This window comes from Schistocerca gregaria, chromosome 9, assembly GCF_023897955.1.
Source record: "Schistocerca gregaria isolate iqSchGreg1 chromosome 9, iqSchGreg1.2, whole genome shotgun sequence".
NCBI classification, from domain to species: domain Eukaryota; kingdom Metazoa; phylum Arthropoda; class Insecta; order Orthoptera; family Acrididae; genus Schistocerca; species Schistocerca gregaria.
Window position 1 is genome coordinate 97,576,838 of NC_064928.1, and position 23,655 is coordinate 97,600,492.

General features: G+C 39.5%; 1 protein-coding gene and 1 pseudogene across 3 annotated transcripts in view; both read right to left on the reverse strand.

The window, feature by feature from the left end:
- Nucleotides 1-1,011: 1,011 nt before the first annotated feature.
- LOC126292235 (uncharacterized) overlaps nucleotides 1,012-23,655 on the reverse strand; it is a 149,864-nt gene continuing 127,220 nt past the window's right edge. For all 3 annotated transcript variants that reach the window (XM_049986113.1, XM_049986111.1, XM_049986112.1), the window contains exons 7-8: nucleotides 8,507-9,276; nucleotides 1,012-1,579 (exon numbers count right to left, since the gene is read on the reverse strand). In XM_049986113.1, coding sequence (XP_049842070.1) covers nucleotides 1,242-1,579; nucleotides 8,507-9,276 — 1,108 coding nt within the window. In that variant the 3' untranslated portion in view covers nucleotides 1,012-1,241. The remainder of the gene's footprint in view (nucleotides 1,580-8,506; nucleotides 9,277-23,655) is intronic.
- On the reverse strand, nucleotides 19,287-19,404 carry LOC126292528 (5S ribosomal RNA; annotated as a pseudogene).

Below are 23,655 nucleotides of genomic sequence, written 5' to 3' on the forward strand. Positions count from 1 at the left end.
CTTACTTTGTTCATTAAACGACTGGGGGGAACTGTATCGAATGCCTTACGGAAGTCAAGAAACCCGACATCTACCTGGGAACGCGTGTCTATGGCTGTCTGAGTTTCGTGGACGAATAGCTCGAGCTGGGTTTCACACGATCATCTTTTTCGAAACCCATTCTGATTTCAACAGAGTAGAGGTCTAGTCTCAAGAAAAGTCTTTATACTCGAACATAATTCTGTAATTTTTGAAGACATTGGCTCTTCTGGTAAGATAGCAACTAAGTGACACAGTCTGGAACGACAGGAGGGGGAGTAGATGGACAAGGATGAGGAGTAGGAGCTCATCAGGATAGATGTTCTCATTCATATGGAGTTCATCAAGGCGGAAAGTGAAGAGGGAGAAAACACATGATAGAAGCAGCTACTAAAGGTCGCTACTGTAAAATGGAACTACAACAAATAACATATTTCCTTCATATAAATTGCGCAGAAGTATTTCTACTTAAAGACTTGACTGTAGTGATGAGTCCATTAGAACAAATTCAGTTCATCCACTCGCAGTCTGGCCTCAGCAGCTAGGGAAAGTGGTCCTGTGTGTGTGTGTGTGTGTGTGTGTGTGTGTGTGTGTGTGTGTGTGTGTGTGTGTGTGCATCCACACTATGCTTATATGAGTTTGTGTGCTTCTCCTAAATCAGAAGAAGGCCATTTGACTGAAAGTTTAAATATGTTGTTCCTGTGATACATCTCCTGCATATGGTGAGTAGAAATCTACCTTTTTCATAATATTGTCAAATTTAATCTCTTATTTACTCATGTGGTGCACAAGCAGATCAGTAGATAAAAAAAGTTAACTCTTCAGTCAATTACAGATTGCCCCTGATGATTTGAGAAATAGGACTTTGATGATATATAAATCTTGACAGTTGCTCATTATTTATGTTCCTTTTCCTAGCACTAAATCCTTTAAATCAAAGTGTGAGAAGTAATGCATCAAGCCAAATGTCTTATACAGACTTTTGAGTTTCATTCAAATAATTTCATGCAAGTTAGCTTCACTATTTTACTAAAAATCAGATTCCGCCCAAGGAGCAAAATTGTTCCCACAATATTCTTTAAAGTACACTTGTATTTTCAATTCATAATAACTCAATAAGGAATAAAGGCAATGACAAAGATTGATGACGAAAATGGGTTTTATAATAAATTAAGGCAGAAGTAGCAAAAGCCGGCTATTACATGCGCAGCTGTATGGAGCAATTACACAAGAGGCTGGGCGGATAGAGTCAGAAAAACAACAAGCACAGTCATTCGAGGCTGTGTCAGCACACAGCTCTCTGCACTGCTTCTCACTCTCTGTGTGTTCATCAGATCACTGATGAGTGTTGGCTGCAGTGGAGATTTCCTAGCTTTCTCCTCTTCCTCATTGACAAACTTTTGGTACGCGGCATCCCACTTGGCCCGATCAATGCTCTGCAGTAGAACGGAAAGCATCTTGCGAAGCTCGAAACGCAGGCCGGCCACCATCTGCTCTGTGGCATTCAACTTCTTTGGCGGCGCTGCCATGTCGTCGGCAGATGCTGAAGTCATGTAGAAGCCTGAAAGAGAGGTGACAGTGTTTGTTATTTCTGGTTAGTAGGACAAGTGAGGTGTGTTGGGGTGACATTTTGCAGCAATGATTATTGAGCATTTGTCAACCATGCTATGCAGGAAAGGAACAACCTATCTCTAGAATTTCTTACCAACCTCGGGGCCAGCATGGCAGCACATTTCAGAGCAAGCACTGCCATCTGTGGTGGTCACATACACTATTAAGAACCATGTCCCACCTTTCATTATGTATACAGAGCCATCCTAAATTGTGGTTATTTTAGTATAATTAAATAAGTTGACAAATTTTGAATTATTATCTGGGTTTCCACAAAACTATGAATTTCTGACTACATTGATTGCATTGATCATGAATCTGAAGCCTCATTCTCTGTAGCATGTCATGTTTTTGTGCTTTGATCATCAAAATCTATGCCAAATAAAATCTAAAATCAATTACAGGAAGTTGGGGGCGAAATGGAACAATAAAATTGTAAAAAATTAATGTGAGCAAACCCTTCTTCTAGTCAAGTTGTGCTACAAATTTCTCTTCTCTCCAACTCTATTCAGTAGGGGTAATGCAGGAGTAGGTTTACTAATGAATAAAAAAATAGGAGTACGGGAAAGCTAATACAAACAGCATAATGAAAACATTATTCTGGCCAAGATAGACATGAAGCCCACGCCTACTACAATAATACAAGTTTATATGCCAACTAGCTCTGCAGATGACGAAGAAATTGATGAAAGAAAAGAAATTATTCAGACACTGAAGGGAGACAAAAATTTAATAGTCATGGGTGACTGGAATTCAAGGATAGGAAAAGGGAGAGAAGGAAACATAGTAGGTGAATATGGGTTGGGGTTAAGAAATGAAATAGGAAGCTGCCTGGTAGAGTTTTGCGCAGAGCATAACTTAATCATAGCTAACACTTGATTCAAGAATCATGAAAGAAGGTTGTATACATGGAAGAACCCTGGAGATACTAAAAGGTGTCAGATAGATTATATAATGGTAAGACAGAGATTTAGGAACCAGGTTTTAAATTATAAGACATTTCCAGGGGCAGATGTGGACTCTGACCACAATCTATTGCTCGTGAACTGTAGATTAAAACTGAAGGAACTGCAAAAAGGTGTGGATTTAAGGAGATGGGACCTGGATAAACTGAAAAAACCAGACGTTGTACAGAGTTTCAGGGAGAGCATAAGGGAACAACGGACAGGAATGAGAACACGAAATACAGTAGAAGAAGAATGGGAAGCTTTGAGGGATGAAATATTAAAGGCAGCAGAGGATCAAATAGGTGGAAAGATGAGGGCTAGTAGAAAACCTTGTGTAACAGAAGAAATACTGAATTTAATTGATGAAAGGAGAAAATATAAAAATACAGTAAATGAAGTAGGCAAAAAGGAATACAAACGTCTCAAAAATAAGATCGACAGGAAGTGCAAAATGGCTAAGCAGGGATGGCTACAGGACAAATGTAAGGATGTAGAGGCTTATCTCACTAGGGGTAAGATAGATACTGCCCACAGGAATATTAAAGAGACCTATGGAGAAAAGAGAGCCACTTGTACGAATGTCAAGAGCTCAGATGGAAACCGACTTCTAAGCAAAGAAGGGAAAGCAGAAAGGTGGAAGGAGTATATAGAGGGCCTATACAAGGGCGATGTACTTGAGGACAATATTATGGAAGTTGAAGAGGATGTAGATGAAGATGAAATGGGAGATACGATACCGCGTGAGGAGTTGGACAGAGCACTGAAAGACCTGAGTCGAAACAAGGCCCCGGAGTAGACAACATTCCATTAGAACTACTGACAGCCTTGGGAGAGGCAGTCCTGACAAAACTCTACCATCTGGTGAGCAAGATGTATGAGACAGTTGAAATGCCCTCCGACTTCAAGAAAAATATAATTATTCCAATCCCAAAGAAATCAGGTGTTGGCAGATGTGAAAATTACTGAACAATCAGTTAATAAGTAACAGCTGCAAAATACTAACACGACTACTTTACAGTCGAATGGAACTGATAGAAGCCGACCTCAGGGAAGATCAATTTGGGTTCTGTAGAAATGTTGGAACACATGAGGCACTACTGACCCTACGACTTATCTTAGAATAAAGATTAAGGAAAGGCAAACCTACGTTTGTAGCATTTGTAGACTTAGAGAAAGCTTTTGCCAATGTTGATAAGATAACTAAGACATTTGACTGGAATACTCTCTTTCAAGGTGGCAGGGGTAAAATACAAGGAGCGAAGGGCTATTTACAATTTGTACAGAAAGCAGATGGCAGTTATAAGAGTCACAGGGTATGAAAGGGAAGCAGTGGTTGGGAAGGAAGTGAGACAGCGTTGTAGCCTATCGCCGATGCTATTCAATCTGTATATTGAACAAGCAATAAAGGAAAGAAAAGAAAAGTTCAGAGTAGGTATTAAAATCCATGGAGAAGAAATAAAAACTTTGAGGTTTGCCGATGACATTGCAACTCTGTCAGAGACAGCAAAGGACTTGGAAGAGAAGCTGAACGGAATGGACAGTGTCCTGAAAGGAGGGTAGAAGATGAACATCAACAAAAGCAAAACGAGGATAATGGAATGTAGTCGAATTAAGTCGGCTGATGCTGAGGGAATTAGATTAGTAAATGAGACACTTAAAGTAGTAAAGGAGTTTTGCTACTTGGGGAGCAAAATAACTTATGATGGTCGAAGTAGAGAGGATATAAAATGTAGAATGGCAATGGCAAAGAAAGTGTTTCTGAAGAAGAAAAATTTGTTAATATCAAGTATAGATTTAAATGTCAGGAAGTCGTTTCTGAAAGTATTTGTATGGAATGTAGCCATGTATGGAAGTGAAACGTGGACGATAAATAGCTTAGACAAGAAGAGAATAGATGCTTTCGAAATGTGGTGCTACAGAAGAATGCTGAAGATTAGATGGTTAGATCACATAACTAATGTGGAGGTATTGAATAGAATTGGGGAGAAGAGGAGTTTGTGGCACAACTTGACTGAAAGAAGAGATCGGTTGGTAGGACATGTTCTGAGACATCAAGAGATCACCAATTTAGTATTGGAGGGCAGTGTCGAGGGTAAAAATCATAGAGGGAGATCAAGAGATGAATACACTAAGCAGATTCAGTCGGATGTAGGCTGCAGTAGGTACTGGGAGATGAAGAAGCTTGCACAGGATAGAGTAGCATGGAGAGCTGCATCAAACCAGTCTCAGGACTGAAGACCACAACACAACACACCTCCTCATTAGTTATGTGATCTACCAATCTAAACTTTAGCATTCTTCTGCAGCCTCACATTTTGAAAGCTTCTATTCTCTTCTTGTCTAAACTATTTATCGTCCATGCTTCACTTCCATACATGGCTACACCTTAGTCAAATACTTTCAGAAACGACTTCCTGACACTTAAATCTATAATCGATGTTACCAAATTTCTCTTCTTCAGAAATGCTTTATTTGCTATTGCCAGTCTACGTTTTATATCCTCTCTACTTCAACCATCATCAGTTATTTTCCTCCCCAAATAGCAAAACTCATTTACTACTTTAAGCGTCTCATTTCCTAATCTAATTCCTGCAGCATCACCCAATTTAATTCGACTACATTCCATTATCCTCATTTTGCTTTTGTTTACTTTCATCTTATATCCTCTTTTCAAGACACTGTCCGATCCATTCCACTGCTCTTCCAGTTCCTTTGCCGTGTCTGACAGAATTACAATGTCATCGGTGAACCTCTAAGTTTTTATTTCTTCTCCATGGATTTTAATTCCTACTCTGAATTTTTCTTTTGTTTCCTTTACTGTTTGCTCAATATACAGATTGAATAACATCGGGGAGAGGCTACAACCCTGTCTCACTCCCTACGCAACCACTGCTTCCCTTTCATTTCCCTCGACTCTTATTAACTGCCATCTGGTTTCTGTACAAATCGTAAATAGCCTTTTGCTCCCTGTATTTTACCCCTGTCACTTTCAGAATTTGAAAGAGAGTATTCCAGTCAAAGGTCTTAGTTATCTTATGTGATTACAAGGTGCAGGTTGGTAGCAGTTTTATTTTAAAGTTGTGTGATAATCGAAAATGCCCCAAAACTAAAGAAGGGTGTGACGAATGAAGCTGAATACAAGAATGAGGTAATTAAAAGAGCGCATATTCAAGGAAGTGAATACATAAACTATGCAGGAAAAGCAATTCCAGAAAGATAAACAGGTGAAGCATGTATTGATAATGTTAATATATTTCATCAGTCATCCTTTTTAGATAGGTTTAATAATTTTGAGAGCAAAGTTGGACAGGATACATACATAGAAGATCTCATCACCAGCAACAATGTACAAAGACCTTGAACATCTAAAAATGTGTCATCTTTTAAGCGTAGTTACATTTCTAAATACTTCATTACGCTAAATGATGAAAGGAAGGTGGTCTGCCAGACGCTTCTATAGCTTTCCATGGTCTTAAAGGTGACAGACTCCATCATCTAAGAAAATTGTTCTTAGCCAGTAGTCTCCAGTTGATTGAAGAGGAGAAAAATCCACAGAAAATTCAAAGCCTGCCAAAATTAAGATGCTCTTTCATCAAAATATTGACTCTTTTCCAAGAAAACAGATTCCCTATTCCTCCAAGGTGAGACATTATCTTGATGCAAAGATACTTGTGAAAATGTTTCAGATGTTTAGGTAAAAAAAAGTCCTGACAAAGACATTACACATCACTGCTATGCTAAATACAGCAAAGACCATTTTCACCTCAGTTTTGGGAGGCCTCAGGTAATTATCAGCTGTACATGAGAAGTTCTGGAACAGGAATTGAAGTTCCCATTTCTTAACAACAAGGTAAAGAAGCTTGCTGAAACAGAATGATCCACAAAAGAAGAGCTAAAACATTTTGTAATACTCATCAAGGTTCGACAAATCTGAGTAAGGAAAGGGAGGATCTGGCCGTTATAGCATTTGACTACATAAAGAATATTTCATGGCCTAAAATTCCGGTGCAGGAGTTGTTTTATCCTAACCCTCAATGTTTTTGAAATTCATAATGCAAAATCAAGAGGAGATCATTTTTACGTGATGAAATCCAAGGATCAAATAAAGCAGCTTCTTCTATTCTGCATTAAATAGATAATTCGATGCCAAAGAATGTGAATGAATTGCACCTCTTTAGTGACAGCTGCAGTGATCAAAGCATAAATCACACAATTTTCAGTGGCTCTTGTAGAAACAGAGTATTTTCATAAAATCCAGCACTTCTTTCCATTGAGAGGATATTCTTTTCTCCACAATTATGGTGATTCTTGCATAGTGAAGAGCTTTTTGTCATAGGACAATTGAATTTGTCTTCCAACAGAAGTATGTTAGATAATAGTAAAGTCAAGACTCCCTGGGAAGTTCATGGTTAGTATGGTGAATGTTGAAGATGCGATTAACCTAAGATGCAATGAACTAACCTAAGATGCAATGAACTAACCTAAGATGCAATGAACCAACCTAAGATGCAATGAACCAACTGAAGATGCAATGAACCAACCTAAGATGCAATGAACTAACATAAGATGCAATGAACTAACCTAGGATGCAATGAACTAACTTAATATGGAATTAACTAACCTAAGATGCAACAAATAAAACTTAAGATGCAACAAATAAAACTTCAGATGCAACAAATAAAACTTAAGACGCAACGAATAAAACTTAAGATGCAACGAATTAACTTAAGACGCAACGAATTAACTTAAGATGCAACGAACTAACTTAAGATGCAACGAACTAACTTAAGATGCTACGAACTAACTTAAGATGCTACGAACTGACTTAAGATGCTACGAACTAACTTAAGATGCAATGAACTAACTTAAGCTGCAACAAACTTAAGAGGCAACGAAATTCAAGGACTGGTGGCTTTCTCTACATAAGAAGATAGTAAATTCACGAGAAAGTTTTCAAGAAACAAGTGTACTGTATTCCAGATACCAACATTAAGTAATTTCAAATACTCATCTCAGCACCCAGAGACAGTAATTGCATCACTATTCATCAACACAGCAGTGGGACATACTTTCAACTTGGGGGTAATGGAAAGAAAAAAATGTGTGTATGTCGCAAACAAGGACATATGACATACAGCTGTCAATCACTGAAGCTAAACATGTTGACCTGAAGAAGATCTTGCAGTATATTCCTGAAGAATATCAGCCATTTTAGCTTGAAATTTTGGACAATCATTTATAATTTAAAATGTTTTCAGTCTTTCAGTCTTACATAATTTACAAAAAAGAAGTCAGTTGCCTCAAATTAATGTTAATTTTAAAGGCAATATATTATTAATGTCATACATTTCTGTAGGTTTGCAGTAGAAATCAGTTTTATATGTTTCGTGGCTTTTGAAAGTAAAATTATTATAATGCTGATTACAATAGCACGTTTCAGTGATAAATTTTCACAAGCATTTGAGTTAAGAAAATATGTAACTCCAATCACTATGAACACTGTTTTGGCTGGGTCTATTAGAAGCCAGAAATTATATTGTATTCTAAATTACCCACCTAACTATACTCTTTAAAAAGGATGAAGTAACTTTTGATATGTGTTGAAATTCCTTTTAAAAATAGTTCTATATGTTGCCTGAAAAATGTGCATTTATGGAGTTACACTGTTTCTAAACTGACCAATTCATGTGAGGTTGTATTCACGATTACACTGACAGTTATCACACTGGAGGGATTGGCTGGTAGAGGTATACTTGCCAGCCACTACAGGATAGAGAGTGATTTGGTGTAGCAGGTGAACAAGTGGAGGTAATGATAAGTACCAGGCTTGCAAGTGTTGTAATGACAGAAGTATTATTTTGTGTTTCCAGAAGGGACAGTCATGTTTGTGGCAGCTGCAGCAGTGTTTGGGGAGGCAGTCATTACATTACCTTCTGAATTCCGTGGTACTCCATTGGCTGCTGTAACTCTGCTGGCACTGGCACCATTGATAATTCCAAACACAATCTTCAGCTCTTCCTCAATAGTCACATCAACAACTTTTGCCAGATTATGTGGAACATTTTTCAGAACATACGTGAAATTTATGAACGGTTCAAAGCCCTTTGGCCTCAGGGGCTGCTCATTAGCTCTGGCTTTTGGTGGCTTTGTTGTGGTAGTTGCAAGTGGGTCCATGCTGAAGTCCATGGAAGTAAATGGACCACCTTTGTCCAGCTTACTGAGGAGAAGCTGAGTCCTGTCCGAGCCGATACGATCGATGCCTACCTTGGCACCCTCCTCCACATAGCGGAGGTGCCGCCTCTCCAGAACTTTCTCCAGGAACCGTACCCAGTGCCACACCACACTGTCCACGTCGGCACTGGTTTGGGCAGCCATGGCATACAAAAAGTAGTACGTAGCAGTTAGATTGACTTCTCCATTGGAGACGGGGAGCAAGTTTGCAGAGAAGCTCGACCGCTGCTCAGCAATGGCACGAGCCACGGACAGCACTCGATTCAGATCTGTTCGCAGCAACAAGGTGGCACCGCTACACTTCGTCGGATCTTCACTGTGGAACCAGTGCTGCAGGGATTCTTTCTCGACGTAATGTGGGGTGCTACATCTGGGCCGTCCCGGCACTGCGTCTTTTCGCAAACTGGCCCAGCTGGCCAGCGGCAGAAGATCGCAGTCGCAGTGCCAAGGGTTGCCTTCCACATCCAAACTGTAACAGGTGGAAGGAGATTATAAAATTATTTTTGTATCTTATGGTTGAAAATAAGGGATTGACTTTAAGACTTCAAGTTGGCAAGATGGACACACCCATCAATGACCAGCTACTTCTAAGTAGCTTCAATGGATATTTCTGTCCACAGCACTCTGTGGCTTGTAAGTAGTATGAGTAATGAGTTTCACATTTGCAGGTGTTATGACTCTATTAGTTCATGCTTTCTAACTAGATGGAATCCTCATCAGTAATAATAATGTATTCTCGGTAATTTTTATAATTTTTGGGCTTCTCTATCTCCGTGTGTAAAAACAGAACCCTTAAGGGTCGCTTTGTCGTCTGTCTTTCTGTCTTCTGACTGTTAAGAATCCTGTTTCTCATGAAGGGGTGGATGCATCAAATTGAAATTTATGTCATATACTGAGGTCTATAGTCCTTGCTGGTGTAAAACATTTGAATTTTTAAGTAAAAGCAATAAAAAGATATGGCCCCGGTTTTGATACTCGCAAACTCACTCATCAAAATCTGTATGGTACTTCCCCACAGAATCATTAAATTTGCCAAGAAGCATTGTTTTACAGTAAAATCTCATGAAATAAATCCGAAAATTGTTAATCTGTAATTATATTACAAGGAAAAATGTTTCTTTTTGTCATTTTTCATCTATTTGTCTGTCTACCCATCTGTTAAGACCCATTTTTCTCAGGAACAAGTTGGTACATCAGCTATAAATTGAAGTCACATACTAATATATACGGTCTCTTGGTGGTGTATAACGTTTAAGCTTCTAACTATAAGCAATCAAAAGATACACGCATTTATGTCACATATTATGCTTCTCGCAAACTCATTCAGTGAAAGCTAAAGGGTACTTCTAGTTGACTTAGAATCATGACATTTGGCAAGAAGTAAAGTTTCACAGTAAAAGTAAATGAAAAATCCAAAAATTGTTAATTTGTAATTATACCACACAATTTTTATTTTTATTATTATTATTATTATTAGTATTATTATTTTTAATCTGTTGAGATGCCTTATTCTCAGGAATGGGTGAGAACATCAATTTCAAATTATGTCACTGAGGTCCATGGTCCCTTCATGGTGTAAAACATTTCCCTTTATAAGTGAACAATTAGAGAATAAGGCTATGCATGTCACATATTTTCATACCCACAAACTCACTCATCAAAACCTACAGGATAGCTCCTGTTGACCTAGAGTCACAAAGTTTGAAAAGAAGCAAGGTTTCACAGTACAAGTAAAGAGAGAAACTCCAAAAATTGTTAAACTGTGTTAGACAAAAATATTTTAAAACTTTCAGTGCATTCATCATCTATCAAAAGCATAACAGAAGAATATTACAGCATGCAAACATAAAATGTAAGCTGTAGTCATATTTTAGTAAAAACTTTACATATGTAAACCGAAGTCCCCTGCTTGCTTCTTTTTGTATGTCTGAGCTAGTCTCAGGAACTATTGGAGAGATTTTGCAACAGTCTTGGAATTCCTGGGACCAGTATCTCACCAGTATCAATACTGAAAGCAGGCAAATATCAATATTCTTTATTCCCAGGGTGGATGGCCATCTGTACACATAATTAAGTCTGTACCATACCTTCAAGCATATGTTCTACTTGTACTTGGTCAATTTTTCATTGTTTATACTGACAAGAACAAAAATCATTTAAGTTATTGCCCTGAAAAGAAAATAACTTCTTGAATTGTTTTGGTGCTTGCTCATCACCTCAAAAACTGGTACACTAGTCCATTTTTGTTGACGAACAAGCGACTAAGAACACCAGTGTTTTGGTATAATGCGGCAAAACTGAAATGAAGAATGAAAACTTGAAGCAGGGTGAATAGTCCGTGACATATAGAAAAAAGCACATGGTGTTGAAATGGAAGGACACCAGACACACCATGATTGTCAGCATGTTCTGTCACAATGCATTTAAGGAAGTACTGTAAATTCAAAGACTGGCACCATGCAAAAGCATAGGTGAGAACAATAATATGGTAGTGTGGATAGGATTGATTTCCAGTTGCAAAACTACCAAATGGCAGAAGCACACTTAAAAAAAAAAAAAAAAAAAAAAAAAAAAAAAAAAAAAAAAAAAAAAAAAAAAAAAACAACACCTTACCAGAAGGTTTTCCATTACACTGGACATTTTCTGCTTCAATCCATATATTCTGTACAAAAACACATAATGGTAAAAAAACCAGATTGGAACTCTTGATTAGATTTAAGAAACAGATTGCCATATCCTCTCCACAATAAAGGTTGTCAATTGGATGCCCATCTTGAACAAGAAAAGTGATCTGTCTTATAGCCAGACATTTTCTAGAAATAGTGTGCGTAATTATGTGAAAATAAAATTTAATTTTGTTCTTTAATACATTCTAAGCCCGCACCCGGTAGCTGAATGGTCAGTGTGACGGATTGTCAATCCTCTGGGCCCAGGTTCAATTCCCAGCTTGGTTGGGGAATTTTCTCCGCCCAGGGACTGGGTGTTGTGCTGTCCTCATCATCATGCTATCATCCTCATTGACTGCAGGTCGCCGAAGTGAAGTCAAATTGAAAGACCGGAACCCAGCGAACGGTCTACCCAATGGAGGGCCCTTGCCATACGATTAAGTACATACAATAAAAATACATTCTATTTGATACCAGTCCACGTCATGTTTGGTCCACGAACTAAAATGAACAAAGAAATAATTGAATGATCGAGCCAGATGAGTGGTGCAAGTCTGCCTGTCAGTGCTTGGGGGAATTACCCATTAAGGCAGAGGAGAGCTCACAAAATGTATACCCTAAAGGAGTTAGTGCCAGACTGCAGATTAAACGCAGCAGCACGGTCAAACAAATGACGTAATAATTAAAAGACCAGACACAACTCATAAAAAAAAAGGTTTATGTTTTATTACTCTTTTAAACACTGTGCATTTTTTGAGACTTGTTCTTTCAAATACAAACACTTAAAAGATATTGAACATACACTCATGGACAAATGATCACCTTATAACAAACATCCTACAAAATACTAGAAAAATCATGTTGCCTCTGGTTTTGGTCAGAGATCATGTAACAACGCAGAGGAACTGATGGTACAGAGTATGAATCATAGCCAACAGTGACATGACGTGCAGGTCACTAAAGAATAGAATAAAATTAATTATGGCCATTTTAAAACCCTATTCCTTCTTAAATTCTAGAAGAGTGCAGTTACCTTAACACAAAGGTATTTGTCAGTAATAGAAATAATCACGTGTTAAAATATAATAAAGAATACTGTGTTCTTATTGCACTTCTTCCAGTTCAGAAAATGTCAATTTAAAAGAGTGATGCTCTTTAATGAGATTTCAGGCTAATTATAGACATAATTTGTGGCGTATTAGACCTTCTCTGGAACAGCAGTTATATGAGAACAGAATTTAATGTTCATATTAAACATGACAAATGATGAACTTGCTACATTATCAATTAATTCACAGATTATCTTTAATGGCAATAATATTAAAATAATATTCAAGAATTAATTTACTGATTAGCCATGTGCCAACAGTTCTTTCATCCCTAATACTTATCCCATATACCATATCGGCTCACAGTACCAAGACCATTTGTTATAGGAATTTTTTAAACTTTATCTAATGTGATAATCAAGTCATATCCATTTCTGCTTCTGTTTCATGCCCTTCTGAGTAGAGAGTGGGGAAAGGGATGGGGCTGGGGCTGGGTGGGGGGGGGGGGGGGGGGGGGGTTGTGGGAGGTGTGGAATGCTGTGGTACATTGAGTGATCGAGAAGTGACAGTGAATGGACAAAAAACCAAGTTAAAACATTTCATGTATTTTGCATTAATCTTCCTGCATCAGATTTTGGGGGCTTAGACTCTCTCAAAGTGTAGTTATCAATATTTAAGCAAGGAATAAAGTAATTTCAATTAGACAGTTAAGGACTCAATGTAATTTGTGAATGAAAACTGCTGCTAATGCAACACTAGGCAGAAACACAATTTGATCGCTTTTTCTTATTAAGTGATTGTGATGTAACTGTTACTGTTGCAGTAGTAATATTTGGAAAATATATTGCCTTATTAAATATCTTGACATTACATTTAGCTTCATTTTAATATCTTTGAATAAATCCAGGTTAAGGTAACAAAAAGCCAGTCAGTTAATCATGGGTAGTGATCACACAGTAATGTCACATTGGAGTCAGTAGTAGGAGAAACTGGTACGGAGGAATTACGACCAATAAATTCAGTGGCTGAATTACTAAAATATAAGTTGATGTTTTCAGCTGTGATTGAAACAGCAAAAGACCAGAAGACTATGGCTACACAAATGATTATTTCAGAAGTCATGCAGAAGCAGGATGAGTTTGTGTTTGATCTTACCGCACTTTCAGAAAGACAGGCTAAGTTGGGAAAGAGTTAACGGCTGAGATATCAGGACTAAAGAAAGTGCATGAAGGTGGTGCAGAAATTAATAGGAATTCTGCATTCCTCTAAAAGTCTAACTGCTTTTGAACAGGACTGATAATTTTGTAGAAGACCACCAGCAAGTTTTGCACAAGCAGTTTGAAATGCAGGGTAACATTTTGTACAAGACCTCACAGCCTACATATCAAAAAATGACACTAACATTGTACAACTGTTAAATACCAATGTACGAAGATTGTTGTTGTTGTTGTCTTCAGTACTGAGACTGGTTTGATGCATTTCTCCACGCTACTGTATCCTGTGCAAGCTCCTATATCTCCCAGTACTTACTGCAACCTACATCCTTCTGAATCTGCTTAGTGTATTTATCTCTTGGTCTCCCTCTATGATTTTTACCCTCCACACTGCACTCCAATGCTAAATTTGTGATCCCTTGATGCCTCAAAACATGTCCTACTAACCGGTCCCTTCTTCTTGTCAAGTTGTGCCACAAACCCCTCTTCTTCCCAATTCTATTCAATACCTCCTCATTAATTATGTGATCTACCAATCTAATCTTTGGCATTCTTCTGTAGCACCCCATTTCGAAAGCTTCTAATCTCTTCTTGTCTAAACTATTTATCGTACATGTTTCACTTCCATACATGGCTACACTCCATACAAATACTTTCAGAAACGACTTCCTGACACTTAAATCTATACTCGATGTTAACAAATTTTCCTTCTTTCCTTGCCATTACCAATCTACATTTTATATCCTCTCTACTTTGACCATCATCAGTTATTTTCCTCCCCAAATAGCAAAACTCCTTTACTACCTTAAGTGTCTCATTTCGTAATCTAATTCCCTCAGCATCAGCCGACTTACTTTGACTACCTTCCATTATCCTCGTTTTGCTTTTGTTGGTGTTCATCTTATATCCGCCTTTCAAGACACTGTCCATTCCGTTCAACTGCTCTTCCAAGTCCTTTGCTGTCTCTGACAGAATTACAATGTCATCGGCGAATCTCAAAGTTTTTATTTCTTCTCTGTGGACTTTAATACCTACTCCAAATTTTTCTTTTGTTTCCTTTATTGCTTGTTCAATATACAGATTGAATAACATCGGGGAGAGGCTACAACCCTGTCTCACTCCCTTCCCAACCACTGCTTCCCTTTCATGTCCCTCGACTCTTATAACTGCCGTCTGGTTTCTGTACAAATTATAAATAGCCTTTCACTCCCTGTATTTTACCCCTGCCACCTTTACAATTTGAAAGAGAGTATTCCAATCAACATTGTCAAAAAGTCTACAAAGGCTAGAAATGTAGGTTTGCATTTCCTTAGTCGTAGGGTCAGTATTGCCTCATGTGTTCCAACATTTCTGCAGAATCCAAACTGATCTTCCCCAAGGTCGGCTTCTACCATTTTTTCCATTCGTCTGTAAAGAATTCGCGTTAGTATTTTGTAGCTGTGACTTATTAAACTGATAGTTCAGTAATATTCACATCTGTCAACACCTGCTTTCTTTGGGATTGGAATTATTATATTCTTCTTGAAGTCTGAGGGTATTTCACCTGCCTCTTACATCTTGCACACCAGATGGTAGAGTTTTGTCAGGACTGGCTCTCCCAAGGCTGTCAGTAGTTCCAATGGAATGTTGTCTACTCCCGGGGCCTTGTTTCGACTCAGGTCTTTCAGTGCTCTGTCAAACTCTTCACGCAGTATCATATCTCCCATTTCATCTTCATCTACATCCTCTTCAATTTCCATAATATTGTCCTCAAGCACATCACCCTTGTATAGACCCTCTATATTCTCCTTCCACCTTTCTGCTTTCCCTTCTTTGCTTAGAACTGGGTTTCCATCTGAGCTCTTGATGTTCATACAAGTGGTTCTCTTATCTTCAAAGGTCTCTTTAATTTTCCTGTTGGCAGTATCTATCTTACCCCTAGTGAGATAAGCCTCTACATCCTTACATTTGTCCTCTAGTCATCCCTGCTTAGCCATTTTGCACTTCCTGTCGATCTTATTTTTGAGATGTTTGTATTCCTTTTTGCCTGCTTCATTTACCGCATTTTTGTATTTTACTCCTTTCATCAATTAAATTCAATATTTCTTCTGTTACCCAAGGATTTCTACTAGCCCTTGTTTTTTTACCTACTTTATCCTCTGCTGTCTTCACTACTTCATCTCTCAGAGCTACCCATTCTTCTTCTACTGTATTTCTTCCCCCATTCCTGTTAATTGTTCCCATATGCTCTCCTTGAAACTCTGTACAACCTCTGGTTCTTTCAGTTTATCCAGGTCCCATCTCCTTAAATTCCCACCTTTTTGCAGTTCCTTCAGTTTTAATCTACAGTTCATGAGCAATAGATTGTGGTCACATCTGCCCCTGGAAATGTCTTACAATTTAAAACCTGGTTCCTAAATCTCTGTCTTACCTTTATATAATCTACCTGATGCCTTCTAGTATCTCCAGGATTCTTCGATGTAAACAACCTTCTTTTATGATTCTTGAACCTACTCTCGAATTCCAGTCATGCATGACTATTAAATTTTTGTCTCCCTTCACTACCTGAATAATTTCGTGTTTCTCATCATACATTTCATCAATTTCTGCATCATCAGCAGAGCTATTTGGCATATAAACTTGTACTACTGTAGTAGGCATGGGCTTCGTGTCTATCTTGGCCACAATAATGTGTTCACTATGCTGTTTGTAGTAACTTACCCGCACTCCTATTTTTTATTCATTATTAAACCTACTCCTGCATTACCTCTATTTGATTTTGTATTTATAACCCTGTATTCACCTGACCAAAAGTCTTGTTCCTCCTGCCACCGAACTTCACTTATTCCCACCATATCTAACCTATACATTTCCCTTTTTAAATTTCCTAACCTACCTGCCCGATTAAGGGATCTGACATTAAATGCTCCGATCTGTAGAACACCAGTTTTCTTTCTCCTGATAACGATGTCCTCTTGAGTAGTCCCCACCTGGAGATCCGATTGGGGGACTATTTTACCTCTGGAATATTTTACCCAAGAGAACGCCATCATCATTTAACCATACAGTAAAGCTGCATGCCCTCAGGAAAAATTACGGCTGTAGCTTCTCCTTGCTTTCATCCGTTCGCAGTACCAGCACAGCAAGGCCGATTTGGTTAATGTTGCAAGGCCAGATCAGTCAATCATCTAGACTGTTGCCCCTGCAACTACCGAAAAGGCTGCTGTCCCTCTTCAGGAACCACACATTTGTCTGGCCTCTCAACAGATACCCCTCCGTTGTGGTTACACCTACGGTACGGCTATCTGTATCACTGAGCCACGCAAGCCTCCCCACCAACGGCAAGGTCCTTGATTCATGGGGGTAGGTACAAAGGTACAAGGAAAAATTTTCAATCAAAATTATGACGGAATGTAACTGTTCTGACGATCCTGTAGGAACTGAACTATGGAGCACGAAAGAAAAATTAGCTCAGGATCTATCTGAAAGGAAAGATGCCACAAGAGTTGCACAGCTCAGGGAGTAATTCCATTTCTGAACCAGTGATAACAAAATCGCTACAAATAGCAACTAGCAGGCAAATACATTATTATGCAATACTACATACAATAGAGGGGCCATAGCACTATATCCGTGCTGCTGCTGGAACAAAATGTAATCTACCACAGGTAATTTCAAACTTTTCTGTCAGGAAACAAATTTGTTCACCCTATAGTGTTCATTCACACATTTCACAGAGCCATGCAAAAATGTTTATTGGATGGTCAAAAAGAAAAAAAAAGAAACAAAATCTTCGTGAGTGACCTTATACAAGGTGAAAGTCCAATGTGGGCCACAGAAGCTGCAGAATGTATGATGAATTTAAAAAGTATTTCTGGTGAAGTATTGGTCAGATGAGGTACAAGAATAACATTGTAAAGAAGTAGTCAACCCAAAACCATTTGAAATGTGGCAAGGGAGCTTGCAAAAATATATTGAAAAATATATCAATAAAATGAAATACTAGGACAATATCTCAAAGACTTAAGTAAGTCTAAGTAGACTACTGAAGGCAGAACTTCCAGTATATACACGGGAAAAGTTAGTTACAGTCCCTAAAACAAATTTAGAAGATTTCTTAGCGATATTGGTTTTGATAAATCTGATACAAGAAGACAGGAAAGCTGTGTTCAACAATGGCTGACTCAGCAGAAGTGACAATGAAAAAATTGTTTCAAGTCACGATGATCGTTCATGTCACAATAAAGGATGAAATAATGTTCCAATGGACTGGCACAATGGAAATTCAAATTATGAGTGAAACCAAAATAATGTCTTTAACAGTAGAAGAAAGCAAAGAAGACATGAAAACCAGAAAAACTGGGATATGCAAACATCACTAACCACAACCTGTGGTGACAACTACCATGGAGCAGAGAAAGTGACTCGAACTGGCATATTTCACCTAAATACAAGAAGTGGAAAATGATAGACACTGTCCACCCATGTCACATTTGGTAAACTAAACTCAACCGTTTTGAGCCTCAAAATGATGGTTAATAGATGGGGTACAAGTGAAAACCATCAGTTCAACTAAGTAGTTACAAGGACAGACATGACGCCACGGGCAAAATTTATTCCTGGGATGCAAAATGTGATAGCACAGTATCACACTACAGTCAGCAATTACCATGTATGTAGGCATTATATTAACTACAGTAATGCTAGACATGGGTGCTGCCATGGATGTTACCTCCATGGACTTATGTAAGGAAGGTCTGGATACTATTTAGACTAAGAAATCTAGCAATATTGTGCACATTATTAGTAGTGAAATTTTTGGTAATGTACTGTATATTGGGGATGGAGTTCCTCTGCGAAAAAGGCACAATGATTAACTTTTCAGCTGCAGTATGTCATTTGAATGTTGTTGTCATAAAGGCAGAGGTAGAATTGCAAGTAACTATTGAATCCCATAGTAAATATTCAAACAATAAGCAGTGGGATGGATTATCTAGACAGCCAACTAACTGAACTGTTTATGAGGCCAATATCAAGGAAAAGACAATCCAAAAGGCAACAGAGTCTAGATACTTAACTGATCAACAATGCAATAGGTGGATTGCTGAAACATCTAAACGTGTTTCATGAAAGATCCAAAGGTTTAAGTGTCAGCTGTACATCACAATGCTGGATAACCTTTGCCCTATACCCCACCCCATTCCATGAATATAAGCCTGTCGTCATTACAGGAACCACACAAGAGAGTATTACTTTGCTTTAATCTTAAATGTTAAATAAAAAGAATACAAAAATGGCAATTGCTGTATTTAGGAATATTCCAAATACCCATTATACCCAAGCTGGAGCATACTTATTGGTATACCGAAAGCACTCCATCTTCAGGCCACAAGTGGCCCATCAGGACCATCCGACCGCCGTATCATCCTCAGCTGAGGATGCAGATAGGAGGGGCGTGTGGTCAGCACACCGCTCTCCCAGTCATTACGATGGTTTTCTTTGACTGGAGCTGCTACTGTTCGGTCAAGTAGCTCCTCAATTGGCATCACCAGGCTGAGTGCACCCGAAAAATGGCAACAGCACATGGCGGCCCGGATGGTCACCCATACAAATGCCGGCCATGCCCGACAGCGCTTAACTGCGGTAATCTGACGGGAACCGGTGTATCCACTGTGGCAAGGCCGTTGCCACTGGTACACCCAGGAACCCATAAAATTAAGAGCCTTCTTCCCCCCCCACGCACACACAGAGAGAGAGAGAGCGACTAGATCTGTTCAAAAAATTCTGGAACTTTATCCACAAAATTTTTCTGCACTTACCTTTTACCTGTGCATGGTCTCCTTCAAGATACTGTCTTCCACAATTGATATACTGCTCTCAATGCCATTTCCACTTCTACAAGCAGTCTCAGTATGCCTCATGCTGAATAGCATGAAGTACCATCTGCGAATACTCTTTTATCTCATCTATCGTTGCAAATCATCATCCCTTCTACTAGGCTTTCAACTTTGGAAATAAACAGACGTCCACAGAGGCCAGGTCTGGAGAGTATGGGGGATGAGGCAGCACAGCACCAACAGGGATGAATGTGCAGGCTTATCGTGATGCAAGAGCCATAAATTGCCTCACCACATTTCAGGCCTACTCCTCCTCACATTTTCTCACACACATCACAACGTGTCCCAGCATAGATTAACAGTTTGTCCCCTTGTCATGAATTCATAACGAACTTACCCTTCAAAGTCGTCAGTAGACATTGAAGGGTGTCCTGAACGAGGGTCATCTTTAACATCTTTAAACCATGTGAACCATTTTTAACCCCGAGGATCACTTAAGCACTCATCACTATAGGCTTCCAGCATCATTTGATGTGTGTATAAAGGTTTCCTTGAGTTGTATGCAAAATTTACTACTGACATGTTTCTCCTCTAACTCTGCCGTCTTGAAATTTACAAACTGTGGAACACAACATTCTACTCAATACAGCACTGAACAATAACTAGCAGACATATAAAAACTAAACTTCCAGCAGTTACACATTAAACACAGGCATGTACAGGGACGTCAAGTGCATTTTACCCCAACACAACACTGGCATGAAATTACAAACGTTTGGAAATTTTTTTTAGACAGACTTCTTGTACAAGATACAGAAAATTATAACTAATGGATCCTAGAAGTATCCTGCGTACACTGTATATGAAAGGATGAAAAATGAGTACGCACATGTCACTAGCACAAGGGTGCATATAGAGAAATGCACATATTTTAAATAGGAGGTAGTTATTAAATAATTATTTCCTGATGATTGAAATTTACCACTTAGATGTAGTTGGAGATGTTAAGTGCTATTTATGATACTTCCCCACATTTTATAAGAGGAGCAGTTAATTCGAGAAGTGAGGAAATATTACAAAGAAGATGGCAAGTATACAGAATAAAGGTATGCACATGGGCACAAGTAATACCCCAAGCAATGAACTCTGCGTAAATCAGAGCACCTATTAACAGAGAAAACACAGCCCTTTTTTATTTTACTATAAAATGTAACATTTTTAGTGATGCACTAAGTGTGCTAATTAATGTGATAGGGGCAAAGGCTCGCAGTATATATCTTTTGTCTACAGGTTTTTATTTGAGAAAAGGTGTATGGTAATGGTTACAGAACTAAAGGAAAATAAATCACACTGAAGTGAAGAAGTCCTTGTAAAACAAGTGCTCTAAATATACTTGGAGTTAAAATCAAAGTCAAAGTCAAAGTTTCATTGTGGGTTTTAATAGAAGACTAAAATCATTTCTTTGCTAGTTCTTGCTGCTGAAAAATATTTCCTTGCTAAGCTTGGCACAGGCGAGTGTAGTGCAAAATTCATGAGCAAGGGTCAAACAGCAACATATCCATTTGGCGATGAGTTACTGGCTGTTCGCATAATGAACACTGGCTTTTCTAACCGACCCTAGAGCAGAGGTGCCGTAATCATGTGGGATTTGGCATGGCGATCTGAAGGAGCTAAATTGTGAGGGTGTGGTATGGTCTGCTATACCTGCGTACACAAATTGTGAGTCCAATTGAGGAGCTACTAGATTGAGAAGTAGTGGCTCCGGTCATGGAAACTGTCAATAGGCAGGAGAGCGGTGTGCTGACCATATCCCCATCCATATCCGCAACCAAAGGCGCCTTTGGACTGAGGATGAACAGTGGTCGGTGGGTACCGTTGGGCCTTCAAGGTTCGTCTGGAAACGATGCACATATACACTGGGGATATGCCATGGATGCAGTATGAGAATTGTAGTGTGGACTAAAGGAAAGATTTTGAACTGAACTTACCTGTAAGCAGTGACTTTGGTACTGAAGAACCCTCTTCAGTTGTGTATCAATGAAGGAAGTTCTGTAATCCTCTATTACGCATCATATGTGTTTAGAAGAGATGTTCTGCATGATGCATGCAAAATAGAGTATGGTGTCATGAACAGTAAGGTACAGGTATAGTTACAGAACATGTGAAGAGTAAATAACGGACAGATTGTGTAGTGAAAAGACAACTTCTGCTATAGAAAAACTAACTTATAGATGGTATAATAATGTACAGAAAGTTTTGGTTGAGAATAACGAATCATTCAGGAATAAATGAGATGGCTCACCTAAAGGCAGAAGCACTGCATCTTCAATCAACACGCATCTTCAACAGACACACACAAGTTGTAGGAGAAACATGCACACTCTCACTCACATGCACACGCCTGTCTCCCAACATTGTGCTCAATCGAACTCCAGCTCTTTCCTGGACCATGGTGAGTGTACTGGGATAAGGTGGGGGTGCAGTGTAGGGTGGGGTGAGGAGGGAGAGAGGCAGAGAGGGGGTTGGGGGGAAGCGTCTAGTGGCTTGTGGGAGAGGGGGGAGCTGCCCATGGGCTAGCTAGGGTTGCAGGTAGAGGGGACATGATGGCAGTACACAACTAGCTGACACATATTGGGGGGGGGGGGGGGGTAATGGAGAAGGGTTGCTGCACACACACACACACACACACACACACACACACAAACTATTTGGTGGGGTGTGGGGGGACAGTGAGTTACCTTAGACTTAGGCCAGGGAGGTTATAGGAGTGAAGGATGTCCTGTAAGGATATCTCCCATCTGTGCAGCTCAGAAAAGTTGGTGGGGGTGGCATGAGTTGTGAGGCAGCCATTGAAATCTCACATGTTGCGCTCTGATGCATGTTGTGTCACTAGGTGATCCAGCTTGTATCTGGCAACAGTTTGATGGTAGCCTCTCATTCTGGTTGACAGCTTGTTGGTTGTCATACCAATGTAAAAAAACTGTGCAATAGTTGCAGCAGAGCTGGTACATAACACAGCTGCTTTCAAAGGTGGCCCACAGTCTAATGGGGTAGGATAAGCCTGTGACTGGACTAGAGTAGGGAGTGGATAGTGGGTGGATAGGGCAGGTCTTGTGACTGGATCTACCACAAGGATATGATTGCTGTGGCAGGGGGTGGGGGTGGGAGTGACATAGGGATGGACTAGGATGTTGTGGAGGTTGGGTGGGCGACAGAACATCACTTTGGGACAGAATGGAAGTATCTTGTATAAGATGTCCTTCATTTCTGTATCCCATTCCTTCTTCCACAATGACTCTCACCTTTTCAGACTCCATTAGTCACTTTCCCTCGCAGACCTTGTTCTACAAGTACTTTGCAGGAATCCCTAAGCCACCTCCACTCTCTCTGCAAAGTACTGTACTGTGCAATCCCCACTACCTACACCTCAACACCCAAACTGAAATCCTTACACTACAACACCTATAAGAACATTCCAAACACCACCTCCGCAAGTTTTCCAGACTGCTGATATTCTACTCTCCCCTTAGGGCATCACTATCCAACCCCAACCCCACTCACAGTGCTGCTCCTAATCAACCCGTCAACCCTTATAGCAACCAGACACTGCATAGCTGATCTTTTCAATCTACCACACCCTCCAAAATCCTGTACCCCACACCACCACCCCATGAAATCCAGAACCAAAACAATCCCAGAACACTGTTGTTAACCTCTCCACAAAAATCCTCAGCCCCACAGAAGTTTCAGTCCTGTCTAAAGGCCTTACTGTTGGTCCTACTCCTAGGTTAACCACATTGGACTTTTCAAATACCTACTCTCCGCCTCCCACCCCATACAGTGGAAACACTTCTTTGCCACCAACCCAATCAAAGCCAGTCCAATCCTAACATCATACCCTGCCTGTCCCAATTTGTATCACCATCCAACTGTGACCCTCCCACCATCCCCTCGTCACCTTCCAGGAATTCCTCGACTTCAAACCTGGCCTCACAATCCTTCCTCAGGTCCCTTCCAAAGAACAACAATCTTTGAGCAGAAGAAAGGACTGACCTGAAAAAGCTAAAAACGTATCCTGACCTGATGATCCTTCTGGCAGACAA